Source organism: Oenanthe melanoleuca, chromosome 2, assembly GCF_029582105.1.
Source record: "Oenanthe melanoleuca isolate GR-GAL-2019-014 chromosome 2, OMel1.0, whole genome shotgun sequence".
NCBI lineage: Eukaryota > Metazoa > Chordata > Aves > Passeriformes > Muscicapidae > Oenanthe > Oenanthe melanoleuca.
The window spans coordinates 25,857,387-25,875,453 of NC_079335.1; the positions used below are offsets into that span (position 1 = coordinate 25,857,387).

The window sequence follows — 18,067 nt, forward strand, 5'->3', positions numbered from 1 at the left end:
CTTGTATTAATGCATTTTAATATATTTTGATGAAAAAAAATCAAGGGAAAGTAAATTGATGCTATCACTAAAACTGTGCTTTTATGTATCTTAGAACTTTGAACTTTTATAATAAAAGCTAGGTTTGCTATATGCATCATGAAGGTTCAAGAGTTATCATTGGAATTTTTTTCTGCAAATTTGATAACTTATGCACTTTGGTGCGCTCATATATTTCTTTTTGGGGGACACATATTCCTGATAAAATGGAATATTCACAGTAAAAAAAAATGACAGATTTTTTTGAAAATACATGATAATTAGAAAGAAATGTCTTACCAGTGCAAGTCCTTTGAAGGATTTTGGCAACTGCTAGTTTCATTGTTTAAATGGTGGAAATCATAGATCATAGTTGTTGTCCAGAGAAAACTCCCCTGTCATTCTAACCCTTGGAACATCAATATATGTGCATTTCATCTGAAAATACAGAGCACCTGTTTGTCTGATTAGTGACTTCTAGCTATCAGGTAGGCCAGGCTTTCCTCCTTGCCTTACTGATTAGCTTGTTTAGGTATCCTGGAGGATCATGTAAGTTTTGGGATTTTCTGGTTTTGTTTGGGTTTGGTGTATTTTTGTTGTTCATTTCTTTGTTTTGGTTTTATTTTTGTTGTTGTTTCTGGTTTGGTTTGGGCTATTTTGTTTGCTTGTTTTTGGAGTTGTTTTGTTTGATTTGGGTTTTTTTTTGTGCACGGGAAAAATTTCCAGGGGGAAAAAGAAGACAAACATGCAATTTGGGATTGACAGGAAAGAAAGACTTACAGCTCTCTTAGGCTAACTATCATTTTGAGCTGAGTCTCAGAACACTGAAAAACAGAAGGTTGGAAAATATATATGTGACCTTAGCTATGAGTCATTTTTCCCAGGTGAGTGTCAGTTTTAAGATCCATTGCTCCAATAGTCTAGTAGTCATCTTCTTGTATTATTATTTGAAATCCGGTAGAATGGGAAAAAGATTTGATGATTTATTTTTATTTTTAAACTAACTCTCACCCCAAGGGGCTGATTTTCTCTGATTCCTATTCCAGTATCCCAGAGAGATTCAAAATCTCAGAGAAACTTGTTTACTTAGCAGCAAGAATGCAAAAATAAGGTCCTTTTGAAAAGTCCTAGCCTCATTCTTCACCTTATCCTGTTCTAATGAAAACAGTTTATATGCCATCTACCTCAGAAAAAAGAGGAAACTTAATGAAATGTTCTCATAAACTGTTGTCCTTTTTGAAGTAATTTTCATTCCAAATAAGAAATCATATACAGAATCAGTGTTCTGAGTACATTTGATTACTACAGTAATTTATTCTGACTGCTTAATTGCAGTGCCTTCATACTTCAGGTTTTTGGTTGATTTGGTGAGTTTTTTTCATATCATGTTTGGTCGATTTTCTTGTATTTTTCTTTGGTTTAATAATACTCTAGACTCCAGGACAGTTGCAATAGAAGTACATCATCTGCACAGTGCATTGCTGCGTTCCTTTGTTCTCACTTCTGTGTCATGTTGTCTTATCAGTCATGTTCTGTGAAGAGATCTGTGCTTTAACTCCTCCCTCATCCTGAAGAATGAATGAATGAGTGAATGAATGAATGAATGAATGAGGCTTTTGTAGGAGTAAAGACTAATGGGCCCATCACTCAGGAAAAACCTCCTGTCATACAATTTTACACTTGCAGGCTTTCTACAAGGATATATTTCTTTGCTTTCATGATACCCTGTAAGCAGAGTACAGCTGGTACCTCAACTGCAGCTGAGCTGTGGAGGTCTTTTCTCTGAATTTCCATCCATGGTGCTGCAGGTGATCCTAGAAATATTGCCAGAAAGAAGGACAATAGACTTAGCATCACAGGGAAGAAGTGGAAACAAGGACAGGATTTATTTCGCCAGGGAATGAGATACTGGAGAATAAAATATGATGCACTTTTTTATCTTTTTTGCCTTTTTTTTTTTTTAAAGGAAAGGGAATGCTATTCTTTCAATATTTTATACAAAGTGTGTGCATTGGACTGTAGTTTTCCTCCAGTCAGTTCTCATCTTCTAGTTTCCCTTTTATCACAACTGCTTTTCAAGTTCCCGTGGGAGTAGGCTGTTTCACTTGCAGTAGACTCCATTTCCTTTATGATCTACCTATCTAGACTTCAGGTGAGATAAGAGCCTTAGCTTTTTGAATTATTTGGAACAGGATGATTTCTTCATGCCCCTTACAAAGCATCCTGTGCTCCTAGGCAGTCTCAGTTAAAGCTCAGGTTATTCTGCTAGTGCTTGGCAAATACAGCAGGGGAAGAAACAACACTATTCAGGAACAGCAAATCAAAATGGATAAGATTTTACAGGAAAATTTTTCACAATGCATACATTTAAAGATGTAAAAACGTAAAGGAATAAACAGGAGATGGAAATCAGATTGCATAAGTAGATATCTGAAAAATCAGCACTTTCTAAGAAAAAGATTAAATCTTCATTTTCTTTTGAACTTAAGAACTGTAAACAAAAAATAAAGCAAAAAGGGAAGAAAAAAAAAAAAAAAAAGAGGAAGAAATCTTAATATACCAGTCTTGAGACTAGGGAGATGTTTCCTTGTTCCCATGACTCCAGTCCACTTAGATGATATATATCCCCTCATTGTTTTTAAATTAAAATTTATGGACAATGATTGATGTATCTAAATCCAGAAAAGGACAATGACATCTTCCTAGGAGTGGCAATACTTTGTGCTGTCAAAAAACCTCAACAAAAACCTTTTTCAAAGTGTTTTCTTCAATGGTAATATTTAAAATGACTGTGATGATATTCAAAGTCACTGCCAGGGAGCATCTGGGATAGGTACTGTCTTTGTAAATTTTCTAGTAGCTTGAAGAAAAATCCTGTCTTATGTCCTGTATTTCTATACCAAAACTGAAAGGAGCATCTTATTAGCCTTATTGCACTGGTTTATCAAAATTGATTTCACATTTATCTGTCTACATGTACTTAAGTTCGTTTAAACCTTTTTTAAAGCAGTTATTTTTTTTCTGGGAAGTTACTGAATGCATCTAAACCTATTTAAGGGAGTGTTAAACCAGTTTAAATTGAGAGTGCACTACTTTTAACTAGATTAATTTAAGATTGACCTACTTGCACAAGTGCAGCTTTTTAAAAAATGTCAAGATTTAGAAGTGCTTGGGGAAAACAAGGATTTCTTGGGAGCTTAGTTTTCAAGCACATTAGGCATGATTGTGATGTAGCAATTACTGGATAAAATGTGACCACAGAACTGTGTCTTCCAGCAGCAGAAAATATTCAGCAAAAACTAAGTGTAGATAAACACAGTAGATTAGTGATAATTTGATACTGTTATCTTCACATCAGCAAGAGAAATAGAAGTCTAAACTAAAATACATTTTTTTTTACCTCTGTAACAAATTTACAAAGGTAGATACTGTACCATACTAAAATTCTGCAGAAAATAGTTCTTCTATCAAAGAGCATATGATAAATAATAGAAGTGGAACTCCCTTACAGAAGTAATAGATGGTTTTAGTGTATAGTGACATGTAAGGAGAATATTATTGCAAAGTACTTATGTACGTGTGGGATATTTGTAACATGTATATATAAAGTCTTTGGGAAAACAAAAATTCAGGAATTCAGTTTTGTGGGTTTTTTTGTTTACTCTCCAGCATTCAAAAAAATGATTCAAGTTTGCAAGCAATAGAAAGAAAACAAACAAAGAAACCTATCACTTTGTACCATGCTGTTTGTAGGTTGCCAAGTAAAAGGTTCTTGGACCTGGTGCAAATACAGTGTCTTGTGTAATGTACTTGTACTCAAGTCAGTGTGTAGATTCTGCTGTGGGCACTGTGCTGGCAGCCAAGAAAAATTTATTAAAATCCTGATCTCTGAACTGCATAGATCAACTTGTAGTAAATTTCTTTTGGCTGCCAGTGTGGTTGACACAGTGCAGGAGATATATGCTGTTGGAAATGTGAACCGGCGGAGTTGTGAAAACCTCTCCTAAGGGAGCTCTGTGTCTTGAACAGTGCTCATGCTGTGGCTTGGAATAAAGGAAGCATTTCAGATCAAAGGAAGCTCTGTATTACAATGTTAACATGGCTTTAATTTCATAAAGCATAGTGCTCTTAATTGATTATGTATGTTTTTAATAAGCAATTATCAACATCAAATTTGATCTGTAATCAAGCAGTGTGACCTTCCAGTTGTCAAATGCTTGTTTTCTAGTTCTGCACTAGGATAACTATGTAAAAGATTAATATGTTATTTTAATTTTTATTTTATAGTACTATAGTATACTATAGTATAGGGTATTTGCTTTGTAAACAGAATTGCAAAAGTGGGTTCAGATCAAAGGTTATCCTACAAAATATCCTGTCTCTAGTTAATAGCTATTAACAGATACCTAAAGAAGAGAACAAGAGCAGGGTAAACATATGGCAGTAAAACCCCAGCATATTCCCTCTTAGCTTCCAGTAATCTGTGGCTCATTGAATTTCTGAGGCACAGGCCATATTTTTGTGTTTAGTAGCCTATGAGGGATTTCCTTTCATTAATCGGTGTAATCTCTTTTTGAACTCACATAAGCATTTGGTATCCACAACATCCTGTGACAATATGTCCTGTAGTTTAAGCAGATGTGAAATACTACTTCTTTCTGATTTTTTTAAGACAGATGGGTGCTCATATTGTAAGGAAGCAATTTTCTAATAATTTTATCTATTCCATTCATAAGTTATGGGCCTCTGTCATATCTTGTTTAGAGGATAAAGAGACTGAGACTGTTGAATTGCAGCCTTGATTATATATAATTTTAAGGTTAAGGAAGTACAACTTCCATTTTAAATTGAAAGTATTTGAGTGCAAAATGAGGGAATTTGCAATATTGTAAAAGATGACAAAACTCAACTATTGCATTTAGAATATTACACAGTGATGAAGATGCCAGGATAATATTTCAAAGAGCTTTGCAAGTTGCAGGCGTATTGAATAACGATTGATTCTTTTAGTTTCATTATTTTCCCTGAAATCCAATTTAATTCAAGAATCAATTAACACAAATAATACTTTCTGTCTCTAAACCACAACTTTTTCAGTATTGAAAACGAAACCAGTCTTTCCCTTATCAGTAAGTGCATTTTGTGCTGATAGAACATCCTCTGTCCTCAAACTTTCCAAACCTTCCTGGATTATACTTGCTGATGTGCACCTGTCCCATTTCCAGTCACTCCATGATTTAATCTTAACTCTCAGATATCCAGTGTCTGATGAATAAAATGTATCTTTGAAAATATTATCATGGTATGCAAAGCTGCACTGGAGAACAGAAAGATCCCTTTCAGCTATTGAAGAGATGGGAAATGATTAAAAAAATCATAAATGTCCCTGGCTGCTTGTGAGGACTCAGTCATTGGACTCAGAGCTATACAGATAGAGGAGGATCTGTCTGCTGGACCCCATCTACTGGCTGGAAGCCAGATGATGGAAAATGTTAAAAGTTGGCAAAGTGCTGACCTCATTTTTATAATTTTTGGGGAGGACGCTGCTTTCGTGGAGCACCCTTTTGGCTTTGAGGAAAGCACTTCATTTGCATGTTGTTAAAAGGGAAATCTGTTTAAAACTGGCAGTCAGTGAAAGCAGTCTTGTGGATGAATCCAGCCCCATGTTCTAGATGTGTGTTTCACTAGATGCTTTTAGTACATCCCAGGGGCTCTCAGTGTGTAATATCTTACTCTCAGCTTCCTTCTTGGCCTAGCATTTCTATGTGCCCTATTATGCAAACTGAAAGAGAGGCTGAGGAATATGTAAGAGAACTGACTTTGTGCTATTCTTAATTAAAGCACTGGGATTGTAGACTTAGATGCTCGTCTTACATCATGCTTTTCATGTCTGTAGAAGCAAGGTGATATTTAAAGTGTAGCTTAATTGCCAGAGATGCTCCTGATGCAGGTTGCAAGCCAGAAAGGCAGCAGAGCTCGAGCCACCAAATTGCATATTGCTTCCTGGAGGTGTGGGTAAACACAGACCATTGCAATCCCTTGAGGAGCAGTTAGGGAAGCTGCAAACTCAGCTATCCATTCAAACTGCCACTGGAGGTTATTTGCCACATACCAGGGCCAGCAGAACTTGCTTGCTTGCTTGCATTTGCCATCTGCCTCAGTTTGCAATCAGCCAGCCAATCTTAAACTGCTAATGAAAAGTGTTAAAGCGGATCTGGCTGACTTTGCAGGGAAATAAATGAGGAAAGTTCACATTGTCTGTTACATCGACTTTGCTGCCAAGGAAACATCTAGCTGAAAGGCAGCATGGGTCCTTGCAGACAATTTTGGCAGCATTTGCACCTACAATTACTGAAAAAAAACCCCTGCCTCTCTCTTTTTTTCTTTTTTTCTTTTTTTTTTTTTTTATTTTAAAGATGTGGTCGCCTCAAACAACTGTTTATGCAACTATAAAGTCAAGTTTATCTCCCAAAATGGATTGATTTAATCAGACCCTCATATCAGTATGTTAAGAGAACAGAGTTTACATGGGGAAATTTAGTCTAAAAATATGAAATTTACTTGAAAAATGTTTGTTGAAGTAATTAGTAAGTTGAAACAAACAGTTGGAGTTTTTGGCTTCATTTTCTCTTATTGTCTTTCTCATTTGCCCCTGAAGTATATGAGAAAAGAGCTTTGGGAAGCCATTTTTGTTCAGGCAAATAGATTTATTTTAAATGAGTCCAAACATAAAATGTGGGCCAGCCTCTCCATGATTGTTTTTGACCCCACAAACTCTCACACACAAAAAACCCTCTAACACTACATATACAACAAACAAACAAACATATAAATGCTCCTACCTTAATTTTTCCTCCTGTTAGAAAAAAGCTTAGCAGATTTTGAGTACTGAATCTGAGAGAGCTTCTTGTAATTCTTACGTGTTTCAGAAAGTTTTAGAGAATAGGGGGGAAAAGGAAGAAAAATAGCATGTTCCACTGCTTTTTGTTCTTATCCTCTATGCATTTTATAAGTATTACCATCAGCATACCAACAGGCAATATTTCTCTAAAATGTGTGATACAAACTAATAGTAGTGCTAATAATAGAGGCACTGCCTTATGAGCTATAATATTTCACACCAGAGACTGAATTTCAGCTTCTTGAAAGATTATTTGCTATGGAGAACTTGTGAAAAGCCATATCTGAAACATGTTGAATTAAAAAAAAAAAAAAAAAAAAAAAAAAAGAAAAAAAAGTAGAGAAAATACCCTTTATTATTGCAAATAAGTCAAAAACAGTTTAGAACTTTATCAGCTAATGAATAAATGGCTTGAAATTATTTCTTTTTCTTTTCAGTCTGGTCTCCTAGTAGCAGTAATTTAGGAAAGAGGTGTTATCTATGAACCTAAAATTCTCCCTGTAGACAGAAAGTGACATTTCAGTCATTTAAAGCAGGCATCAGGCTTAGCATTCCAACTCCCATGTGATCCAGAGTGCCTCAAGTCTCTGTTTGTTGCTAGGGCCATGTAATGGAGACTTTTCTTCAAGGTAGTAGATTTAGGAAATACCAAAGATGTTTTATAGAATATTATTACTGCATAGCCATCTCATTTCTCCTGCCTTTTTAGGGGCAAATAGAATCTTAAAAATCATGTTGCCAATTAATTTGGATGTTGTCATGGTTTCCTGAGAGAATGAGACCAGAATTTTACAGTGATTACATATTTAATTAATATTTATTAAGCAGAAATGTAATGGATATTGAAAAACTAGAAAGACGTAGATAATCCAAAAATATAAGATAATACTATATCTCAATTTTAAGAATAATATATAATTAACTAATGAAAGATTTCCTACAATATTGACATTCTCAAGTTTAGAATGACCATTCTTTACTTCAAAATGCCAAAACTGTATGCACTTGAGGCCAAAATGGTTTTAATCTATATTTAGACTTCTTCCTAACTGTTTGGGTTACAAAAAGTGCTGAACAGGTAACACCAATTGCTGGAAACATATACAGCTAACATTAAGTTGTGAAAAATTATGAAAGCAGAAAAATAAAAAATAAAAAAGGTTAAAAGAACAACATTTTTTGTGTAAAATATTTTTGTTTGGTTGTTTTGAGGTTTTTTTTAAGGTTTAAGTCTCTCCTTCAAGTCAGCCTATGATAAATACTTCCTAGGTTTGTGTATATATCACTTAAGTCTGGATCCTGTATTTCTATAATTAATGTTTTGCCAGTGACTGAAAAGAAAATACCTAGGTCAAAAGCCAGAAGACTTGAGGGGGTGGAATTAATCTGACTATATGTTGGTGTTTAAATCAGAGTTAATCTCATAGAGTCCCTTTAGAGTTATAGAAGAGATATATTGCCTTCCTGGGTAAGGTTTGTTGCATCCTGAAGCAGGTGTATAAAACAAACTAGATGAATCATACTCTGAAATACCTGTCTCCTGTCTCTTGCTGTGGGAGGTGCAGGTGGAGACATTTGTGTTGCAGTGTTGAACAGCTAGATAACTTCCACTAGTGATGTTGACTTGTGCCATTTCAGATTTTAGTGATAAGTGGCATTTCAGTCTGTAGTGATAAGAACTTCAAAACAGCAACACCAGCTGGGGTCAAAAGAAATCTGTGTCAGCCCCAGAGATGGCTGTTTTGGGAGCAGCTCAGTACAGCAGTCAGAAAGGGCAGTTGCAGGCACTTGCTGTTCCCTGCCCCTCTCAGTATGGCAAGACAAACACCCATATTGGTCTGAATGCAGTAATTCACAAGTGGGTTGCACCTCTGAAATTCTGAATGCAGAGTTGGTAGGATGGCAATGTGTAAACATACTTGTAGTTTCCCATTTCTGAGAATCACACAGAGCACTTTTCTTTTGATGCAGTTTAGAAACTGATACTATGTTAGGATGAGGAAATGAGATTACTACTGACTGTTCAGTATTCCTGAGTATTCAGGATTCAATAGTGACATGGAATTAATGTTGCTAGCTGTGTTCCAACTAGCAGTGCTAGCAGAAGCAGCAAAAGTAGCAGGGCCTGAGCTTCAGGAGGAGTTAGCAACTAAAATACATATATCATCAACAGTCACTCCTTAGCTGTTTTTTGTTTTTAATGATCACTTGTGACACTGGCAGGGCTGGCCATAGTGGCTTGCAGAGATGTGATCCCAACCTTCCTGAGTGTGGGATGTGGCACAGCACCTGTGGAAAATAGTGGCCCCAGTGACTCTGTGTTGGGATCTCTGCTTTCCCAGTGGGAAGCTCTGGTCTGAGAGCCATAAAACAAGGAACCCCTGGCATTTTCCCTTCTTCCTGCTGGGGCCAACTGCTGTTGCCCCAGGATGGGGTCCTGCTGAGCTCCTAATTCAGAGAAGGGAAGTGCTAGAATTGGCTTCTGCCCTCACCTATATTCTCATGTACAATCTCTCCTGAACTTTGTCAGGGGCAAGGAGCTGCTGCCTTCATCTTCCTCTCTAAGCAAATTCTTGCACACTCTTCCTTCTGCTGGGAGGCCCAGGAGCATGACTTGGCTGCCTGACCCTCTTGTCCTCTCCAGCACCCTTTGCTCTGCCCCTGCCATCCATCATCTGGGGCTGCCCCTCCATGGCAGGGCTCAGTCATCTCCAAGTGCCAGGAGTCAGCACTGCAAACTGACTGAATTCAACAAGTTCTAGAGAGACTGGCAGTGGAGCATACAGCTGAGTGGGAACTGAATCCTAGGATCTCAGCAGCAGATTCTCCAATAGATCAGAGCATTCCATATGAGTAAATTTCAACAAAGACCAAAGTAGCAGATTTGTCTTTCTGTCACTTTTTCTGTATACACAATCCCCAGTTTGAAGTTGTCTCAATTTAAAATATGGTGTACACTTGGATCAGGTTTCCCTTTGAAGTCTGCAGACTTCTTAGAGAACTTGTCTTTTCAGATCATAGAGCTTTTAATGATTTTTTTCTTCTAATCACTTTGCCAATTAGGATTCAAAATTCCCACTTCTTTTTATCACCAGTTTAATGAAAAAAAGACCAAACCATGGACAAATCCATCTTGACATTTTTTTCTTAATGTGAATTAAGAAAAGCAAAGTAACAGTGAAGGAAGAATTGTTCATATAAAAACTTTATTTATAAATACAGAGGACTATGTCACTGTTTTAAAACTCTCAAAGTCCTGTGTCTGTGTTAAGATAAAATGGTACACTAATAATAATAATAACCTGTTTTTGGTGTGTTTAATGTGAGCTAATTTAGAGGATATTATAATTGCTCTCAGTAGTTTACTGGTGCAGGGTAAAAAATTTATCAAACAAAAAATTAGCCAGCACAAGATTTGCACATATATTAAGTTCTGTGTGCATTCTGTTGTGGGGATTCTGTGATCTCTAGGACTTTTTCAGATTTCTAAAAGGTGGTGACATGCTAGAATAGGTTGCCCAGAGGAGCTGTGGATGCCTCATCTCTGGAAGTGTTTAAGGCCAGGCTGGATGGGGCTCTATGATGGTCTAGTGGAAGATGTCTCTGCCCATGGCAGGAGGGTTTGAACTGAATGGTCTCCAAGGTCCCTTCCCACCCAAACCATTCTGTACTTCTGTGGTTTCTGCCCCGTGACAGATTACATCTATTGTGAATATTTACAGCATGACTTTGACCTTCCTCCTTGCATTTACAAATATTTCTTCATATGAGGATACACAGAACGTTGGGGTAAATGAATAAAAATAAAACAAAAGAAGCCACAGTGTTAACAAGCCTGTAGTTTAGCTGAGTGGCTTAGAGAGAAAACAGCACTTTTTTTTGTGTTGAAAAAGGGTTCAATTTTAGTACAGCCTCATGCACAATTAAGGTTCTCTTGCATTTATTCTCACCCAAAGTGCCACTTAGGAGGGGTAGAAAGATGTACATTCCTTTCACATGAATGACCCACAGTGACTACTGGACCATGGAGGATAGCTGAGAACTGTCTGATGCATGCTCTTCTCATGTACATATCCAAATCTTCAATCCCAGCATGTGTTTATTTTCAGTGCCTGCAGAAAGCTTATTTTTCCTAAAAAATAAAAACAGAAACAAAGAAAAGTCAGGTAAGAGTATAATAAGTAAGGCTGTTACAGTATTTGCAGCATTTGTAATATGAAGGCCTTTTCTAGAAAAATGGAAAATTCCATTAAAATTCAGATTTATTTAAGATAGTTATTGTAAAAACACAACCATGAAAACACCCAGAATATTTTATTTTTCCATTCTGTTAGTCAATATGGCTTAATACTATTAGAATGAAAATACCATTTGAGAATAATATGCAAATTCAGTAGTGGACCTGAGTGGTGAAGAAATTGATCCCAGGAGTTAGAGATTCAACATAAATGTAGGAGTTTGTTTAGTTTGCAAGATTTCCTGTCACAGCAGGGTTTCCTCAAAGCAGGAAATAAAGCCATAAGCATTATATTTTCAGAAGGAACACATACCATTACAAGCTTTCATGTCTTCTCTACCCCCCCAGGATCTTCTCTAGCTGCTTCACTTGTCTCTCTTTGGGGAAGTGGGTATTGATTCACAAGTCAGAATGGTTTGCAAGTTTTTTCACTACTAGTGATTGAAACTGTGAGAAAAAGTGGAAATATTCTTGTATCCATGCTTTTTATAAAAAGGAATTTAAGAATACCTAAAGTAACTAATTCCACCCATTTCAAGCAATTCACTAAACGTTGCAGAATGTGGTTGGTAACAGATCTAAGTAGTAAGTCAGAAATTCTTGTCTTTTGCATGTCTTTGCCTTCTGAAGTAGAGGCTGGTATGTGTTATAGAAGAAGGTGGACTCCTGACTTCTTCTAACTTATGCCCAAAATATGCAGAAACAGTAAAGCATTGCCAGGACAGACTCACAGGCCATTAAACTCAAATGTTCTCATCATATTAATCAATGATTTGAGTCAACTGAAAACAGCCATGCTCTGTAGTAATGTGCCCTTGTCAAATATCAAGCAAGCAATTTTAAATTTCACACTAATCTGTTAATCTTTTTAAAATAGAATAGTTTTTCAAAAATATACACGTATGGGTGTAGGTATTCTAAGTCAATGTATTTAGTACAGACTTTCTATATAACAAACTGTCTGTACTTCCCATTCTGTCTGCATGTATATATATGTATATTTACACATATGTGTGTATATATATATCTCACTAAGCCTACTGAAAAGGAGTTCAGTATGCATTTTATGTATTAATAGAGTGAAAGAAGACATTTTTATGTTGCTGTATTTTGTCACAGTGAAAAACCCTAAATATACAGATTTATTGTTGAAAAATGGTAGTTTAAAATGCAGTGTGTAAAAATAGATATGCTTAGTTCATACAGAAAGTGGATATGCTCTATATGATATATTCTTATTTAAAATTACAAAACATTATTTTTGTTCTTCATTGTTCAAAGGTGCTCCACCCATCTTTTAGCAAAACTCTCTTTCCAAAATAAACCCCAGGCTACCAAATTTTAATGCCAATGACAGTTTGAGATAATGTCAAGCAACTAGATATGATTGCCTAGACTGGAAAATGTAGCACCTTTATTTGGGTAAGAGTATTCCTATGATTTACATTCAGGTCCATGTACACTCTCAATATAGCATATATGCACATATATGGTGCTTATGTAAGTGCATACATAATGCATATGCTCAGCTCTGCTGTATTGTAATAAGGTCAGAGAGAAAGAATCTTCTTATATGACTGACTGTTGAAATAGCAGCTTCAAAATTATGTCCTGCCTGGAAAGGATAATAATAGCAAAGATAAAACTTTTTTCTTTTTTTTTTTCTTTTTGTATGCTATCTAGAGTAAGACTCTTACTCTACAGTTTGTAGCATTTTAGCTGTTTGGATGTGTCAGGTAGTACAAATGAACAGAAGAATGAAAATGCAAATTCTGCATACATCGAAGAAAAAATGGGTATTTTGTGTGTGTGCAATATTTCTAATTAATTGTAAGTTTGGCTTTGAGATACTGTCTTGTTGGTAATAGGACTATAGAAGAAGTCTTGTGCAGATTTAAATTTCAGTTTTATATGAATTTAATTAGAAAACATCTATCTATATCATGAAAAATGAAATAAAGTAGTAATTGGAAGAATGAGTGTATGTCTGTGTATAAAATATCTTTGTGTTTTTACAGTTTGTTTGTAATTTGAAATTCACTTGCTAAGGTTTCTTTTCTTTGGGATGGAAAAGTCTTCAAAATTGAGGTCATATGTTAAGCCATTAAGTTATTGCTTTCATAACTTGAACTTACATACCCTTTAAAATGGAAATGCATGTCTTCAAAACTGGGTTTTCTTAATAGCTTACCGTGGACAAATTAGCTTTGTTTATCTGTATATATGAAATATAGTGTATAAATTAGCTATATGGAAAGGCTTCCCCATGCAACATGCTCCACACTGCTGGCTGTTGAATATTTGATATATTAATGCATATTTATATTCTAGAGTTTGGGCAGTGTTTGTAAAGTCAGGCATATTTAGTGCCTAAAATAGTTTATAGCCTCAGAGAAAAGTGTCAGTACAAAAATAATAATTTTATCTTAGTTCTTTACGCACAGTACCTTTTTTTTCTTCCCTTGTGAAATCAAGCTTGAGATAAAATAAGAAAAACAATCACAAACTTTTTGAGGTTACAGCCATTCTATTCCAAATCTCCATGCTAATAGGGAGCACAAGAATAGAGATGCACAAGTTTTGAACTTGTGAAATATATTTTCCAATATTTTTCCAATATTTCATGGATATACAACTTAGACTATCACAATGAATATTCACCATTGTATATCCTTCAGTGGAACTTTTGCTTTAAAATCCTCGTAGTCACATGCATTTTAACTCTGTTAGAATTTGTTAAAGTTTGTGATGGTGCATCATTTTGCCATGTGGACTGAAGCATGTCCTACTTGGATAATGTATACTGAAATATAGAATGATTTGGGACTCTCTCCTTCAGCAGTGGCAACTGAAAATGTAAAAACTCCCTGAGATTGATAGGATAACAAAGCTAGCCTGAGCAAATATGAAGGCTCACTTATTTCAACACTTCTTCAGCTTATTCTGAGCACTGACCAAGGAATTGAAGGTGGGCTACCATTGACCTTGCAGTCACAAATATACTTCTGTGCAGCCTTGAGAAAAAGAGCAAGACTTACAGAAAGTTGTCCTCCTGCACTCTCGGGAGCTTTCTACAGTATCATTGAGGTACTCAGGGCTAGTCAGCTGCCTAAAGCAAAGAGGCACTGAATAATTGTTGCCTAATTAGAGAAATCCAATCATATGCAAAGCAAAAAAGATGGAAACCAAGATAGTAATAAGGCCCTACCTGTACTGGACTCAGACACCTCATCTTGGGCTGGTTTAAACTTGAGTTTCAATTGCACTCACTAAGTTATTTGGGTCAGTTTAAATTCAGGATGCCCTGGAGACAATCATGACTCTTGATGGAAATTGTTATGAATAATGGGGCTATTTGGCTACAAGTAGAAAATATGTTCCCTGTTAAATCATTGTCACCCCAGGCAAGAATATTATTCTCCCAGCTCTTTGCTCTGACCTTCTCCCTTCCCCCTTATTCATTTGCTCAAGGGCTGTTCTGCCTTTGCCACACTTAATGGCTCCCCTGATGGCTACAAGTTGGAAATAAAGACTAAATCCAGAGGGGCAGTCAGGTGCTGAATGAAATATTTGGGGGTTTTTGGTTGGTTGGTTGGTTGGGGTTTGTTTTGTTTTGTTTTTTCTCTTTACATAATCTCCCCTATCCAAAAGACAAGAGGAGAAACAGCCAGCCCCTGCATAGTATCTGTTGTCTGGTGTGGTCCCACTGTCACTTAGCACTCCTGTAGAAGTGCTCTACTATGTGCTTATTATCTGTGGTTCTGGAAGGAAGATATGCCAGTAGCTGAAAGTTGGTTTTATTTATTTTCCTGTTAATGTGTATTTCAACTCTTTTGGATCAACATGGAACAAAATGTAGAAATTGCTGGAAATCTGTAAGGGGACTCAGTAAGGACTGAGGACCAAAGGATGCATTGATGCTTTATGTATTGCATAACTGGCACAAATGGAAATAGTAGATTCTTCCAAGACTGTGGTTTCTTGAAATTTTAGAAATTATAACTAGTTAACTTCCCAAACTTGACTTAAAAAGTAGAGGTAAAACATGTATAAAACTATTTCATCTACAGATAGTAATAAGCCGAATGATAGTGGTAGAATAAATACTCTTAATTCAAAACTATATGAAAATAATTCAGTAAATAATGTAGCCAACTTGTTAGCTCATTTTTTAGTATAAGACTTAGTTAATATTCTTAATTATGATGTAGAAAGCTTGGGCATAGAATAGAAACCTGTTTTCTGAAGGTCAGAAAAGCAAAAGAAGGTTTCTTCTTAAATATTCAAGTTAATACCCAGGAAAGAACCTAGATTAGAACTTCCACAAAGCTCAGAAAATAATTGAAAAATAATGTGAGACTTTTCATCATAGTATGAAAGCTGGTAGTTCAGTAACATGCTCTTCTGTCTTTCCATCTTAAACCTATGGTTATTTAAAATTACATTAATTATTCCATTATAAGTGCAGAATGAAAACCTTTGCAAAGTTCCTTCTGTGCATCACTTCCTATGCTGATGTCAGCTACAGAGGCTCTGGATTATTCATATGAGATGATGTCAAGATCATTTTTGTCTCCATATAAAAGGCCAGATTCAGATATAAAGAACATTTGTCACCAGGATAGTCAGGCTTATCAAAACTATTGAAACAGCACATTGAGATTCTGCTTTACTATAAAAAGAGCTGCATCTAAGAAAAATATTGTCATAAAACATTTCATCTGGAAACCAGAATTATAAATGATAGTATAAACTTCTCATTTCTAAAAGTACATTATGTCACATTAATTTTTGAAAGATGTGATTTTTTTTGCACAGTTATATTGGATAAAAGATCAAGAACATTTAGTTGTCATATTTTCAAATTAAGAATCAGAAGTTAGGGAAGACTGTGTGAACTAAGTGTATAGTTTTACTTGTGTCTGTTTTCAAGATTTCATTCAAAAATTTATTTTACAGGCATCAGCATGGCTTCATGCACCATGAAGGCATCTAGTGTTTCCTCTTTCATATGTACTTTGGATGAAGCTTATTTTTTGTGTCAACAAGAGGAAATGCTTGATAAATTGAAATACTGTCAACTATGTCCTCAAAATTCTGTAATGTATATACGTGTAATTTTGTTGCTGATGCAACTTAATGTTATTACTACTGACATTTTAAAAGTACTTCCAGATCAAGTTCCAGCAGTGGAAAATAACTGTCTATCCCCAAAGAATCTACAGATTATAGCATAAGAGCTAAAGTTGAGTGTTTTTTTTCGTATTCACAGCCAATATATGACTATTAGGCCAAAGCACAGGCCTTTCATTATTTATACTTCTCTTTCAACAAGAAGCTACTTACTATAGGTGACACCAGTTTCACATGAGTTCAGCATTTAAAAATTAGATGGTCAGCACGAGCTGCTGATCTAGAGTACTTTCTTGTCAGTGTGACAGGATCACACTTCTGGAGGATAGCTCTCCCCATCCCTAGGTGGTGAAATGAGCTACATTCTGGATGTGACGCTATTCAGACAACTGGAATCGTTCTCCTGATCCAAAACACTTTTCCAAAGTCTTTTGTGACAGGTTAAGTGTGAAAGAATCTGTATGAAAGACTCACAGAAAGATATGCAGAATGAAATCTTAGATGAGCAAAAATAGACAAAACTCTGAAACTTGTTTTTAGAAAAGATCCCATTGGCTTTGATCTGTGTTTACTTCAGAAGAGTGTGTAATTCTACTGCCAAATCTTCCAGTTTTATCTAATGCTCTGTAATAAAGAATTTAAAGATACTTTTGCAAAGGGAATATAACTAAAACATTAAACTGGTCTATAACATGGTTGCATGGTTTTGGAATTTTTCTTTAGTCCTACAAAAATTAAAAAAGCTCTAATACTTAAATTTAAAAAACTACAGTTATTACAAGCAATTGCACAGTGGAATATATTAGGACATGTATTTTCCTCATTAGGATTTGAGTTACAGTCATTCAGAAATGGACAACATCTACATATAATCAGCAGGGGTCTGATTACAAGTGTTTGGATGACTAAGTGCTCAGTGGGGTTTGTCCTAAATAGGTGCTCTTCAGTTTGTGAAGTTTATCAACAGAGCCAAGATATTTTCCTGTTGGAACTATGCCTTGATGACATGTAAGCCTTTTTTGTTGGATTCATGGCAACATCAAGTCATAAATTGCACAAAAACCTAGACGTGAACTATGGCACTTGAACCCTACATTTGTGTATCAATTAAAAAGGTTTATGTTTATGATGGCTGTAAGAGTACCATATATTATAGCATAATGGTTTTCTTGTTAAAGAAAAGAACAAGAGAAAGCTGCCTTTTCTGCCATGTTATCCTTGATATCCTTGCTGATCCATTAATTACTACTCGTTACCTTGTGAAACTCAAATGCAGTGAAAACATCTTGCAAGTGCAGAGTCCTCCATGTGTGTTATTTTTTTTTTACTGGCTATGTGGATTGAAAGGCCTTTTTCCTTTCCTTCTCTTCACAGGAAACGATCTCTTCCTAGTTGCAGTGCATGAACTCGGACATGCTCTGGGCTTGGAGCACTCTAACGACCCCACTGCAATCATGGCTCCATTTTACCAATACATGGAAACTGACAACTTCAAACTACCTAATGATGATTTACAGGGCATCCAGAAGATATACGGTATGTGTTAGATATGTGTGTGATATATATGTATGTGTACATGTGTATGTATATATGTTTATGTGATGTACTCTGTTCTCATCAGACAACACAAGCTTTTTGGTTTAGCACGCCTTTGAGGTCCTCCTGTCCATATCACCTCCCAAAGAATTCATTAGTGTGGACTTCCACAGTTGTTGTACCAGAGTTTCTAGAGTTTGAGGGTGCTCTTACTTTGTTTCTCACTGTTCACAACTTGTATT

At 35.8% G+C, this 18,067-nt stretch overlaps 1 protein-coding gene across 1 annotated transcript in view; it reads left to right on the forward strand.

Annotated features, from left to right (window-relative positions):
* MMP16 (matrix metallopeptidase 16) overlaps window positions 1-18,067 on the forward strand; it is a 166,647-nt gene that overhangs the window by 98,701 nt on the left and 49,879 nt on the right. Inside the window, exon 5 of the mRNA XM_056485318.1 lies at window positions 17,664-17,825. Coding sequence (XP_056341293.1) covers window positions 17,664-17,825 — 162 coding nt within the window. The remainder of the gene's footprint in view (window positions 1-17,663; window positions 17,826-18,067) is intronic.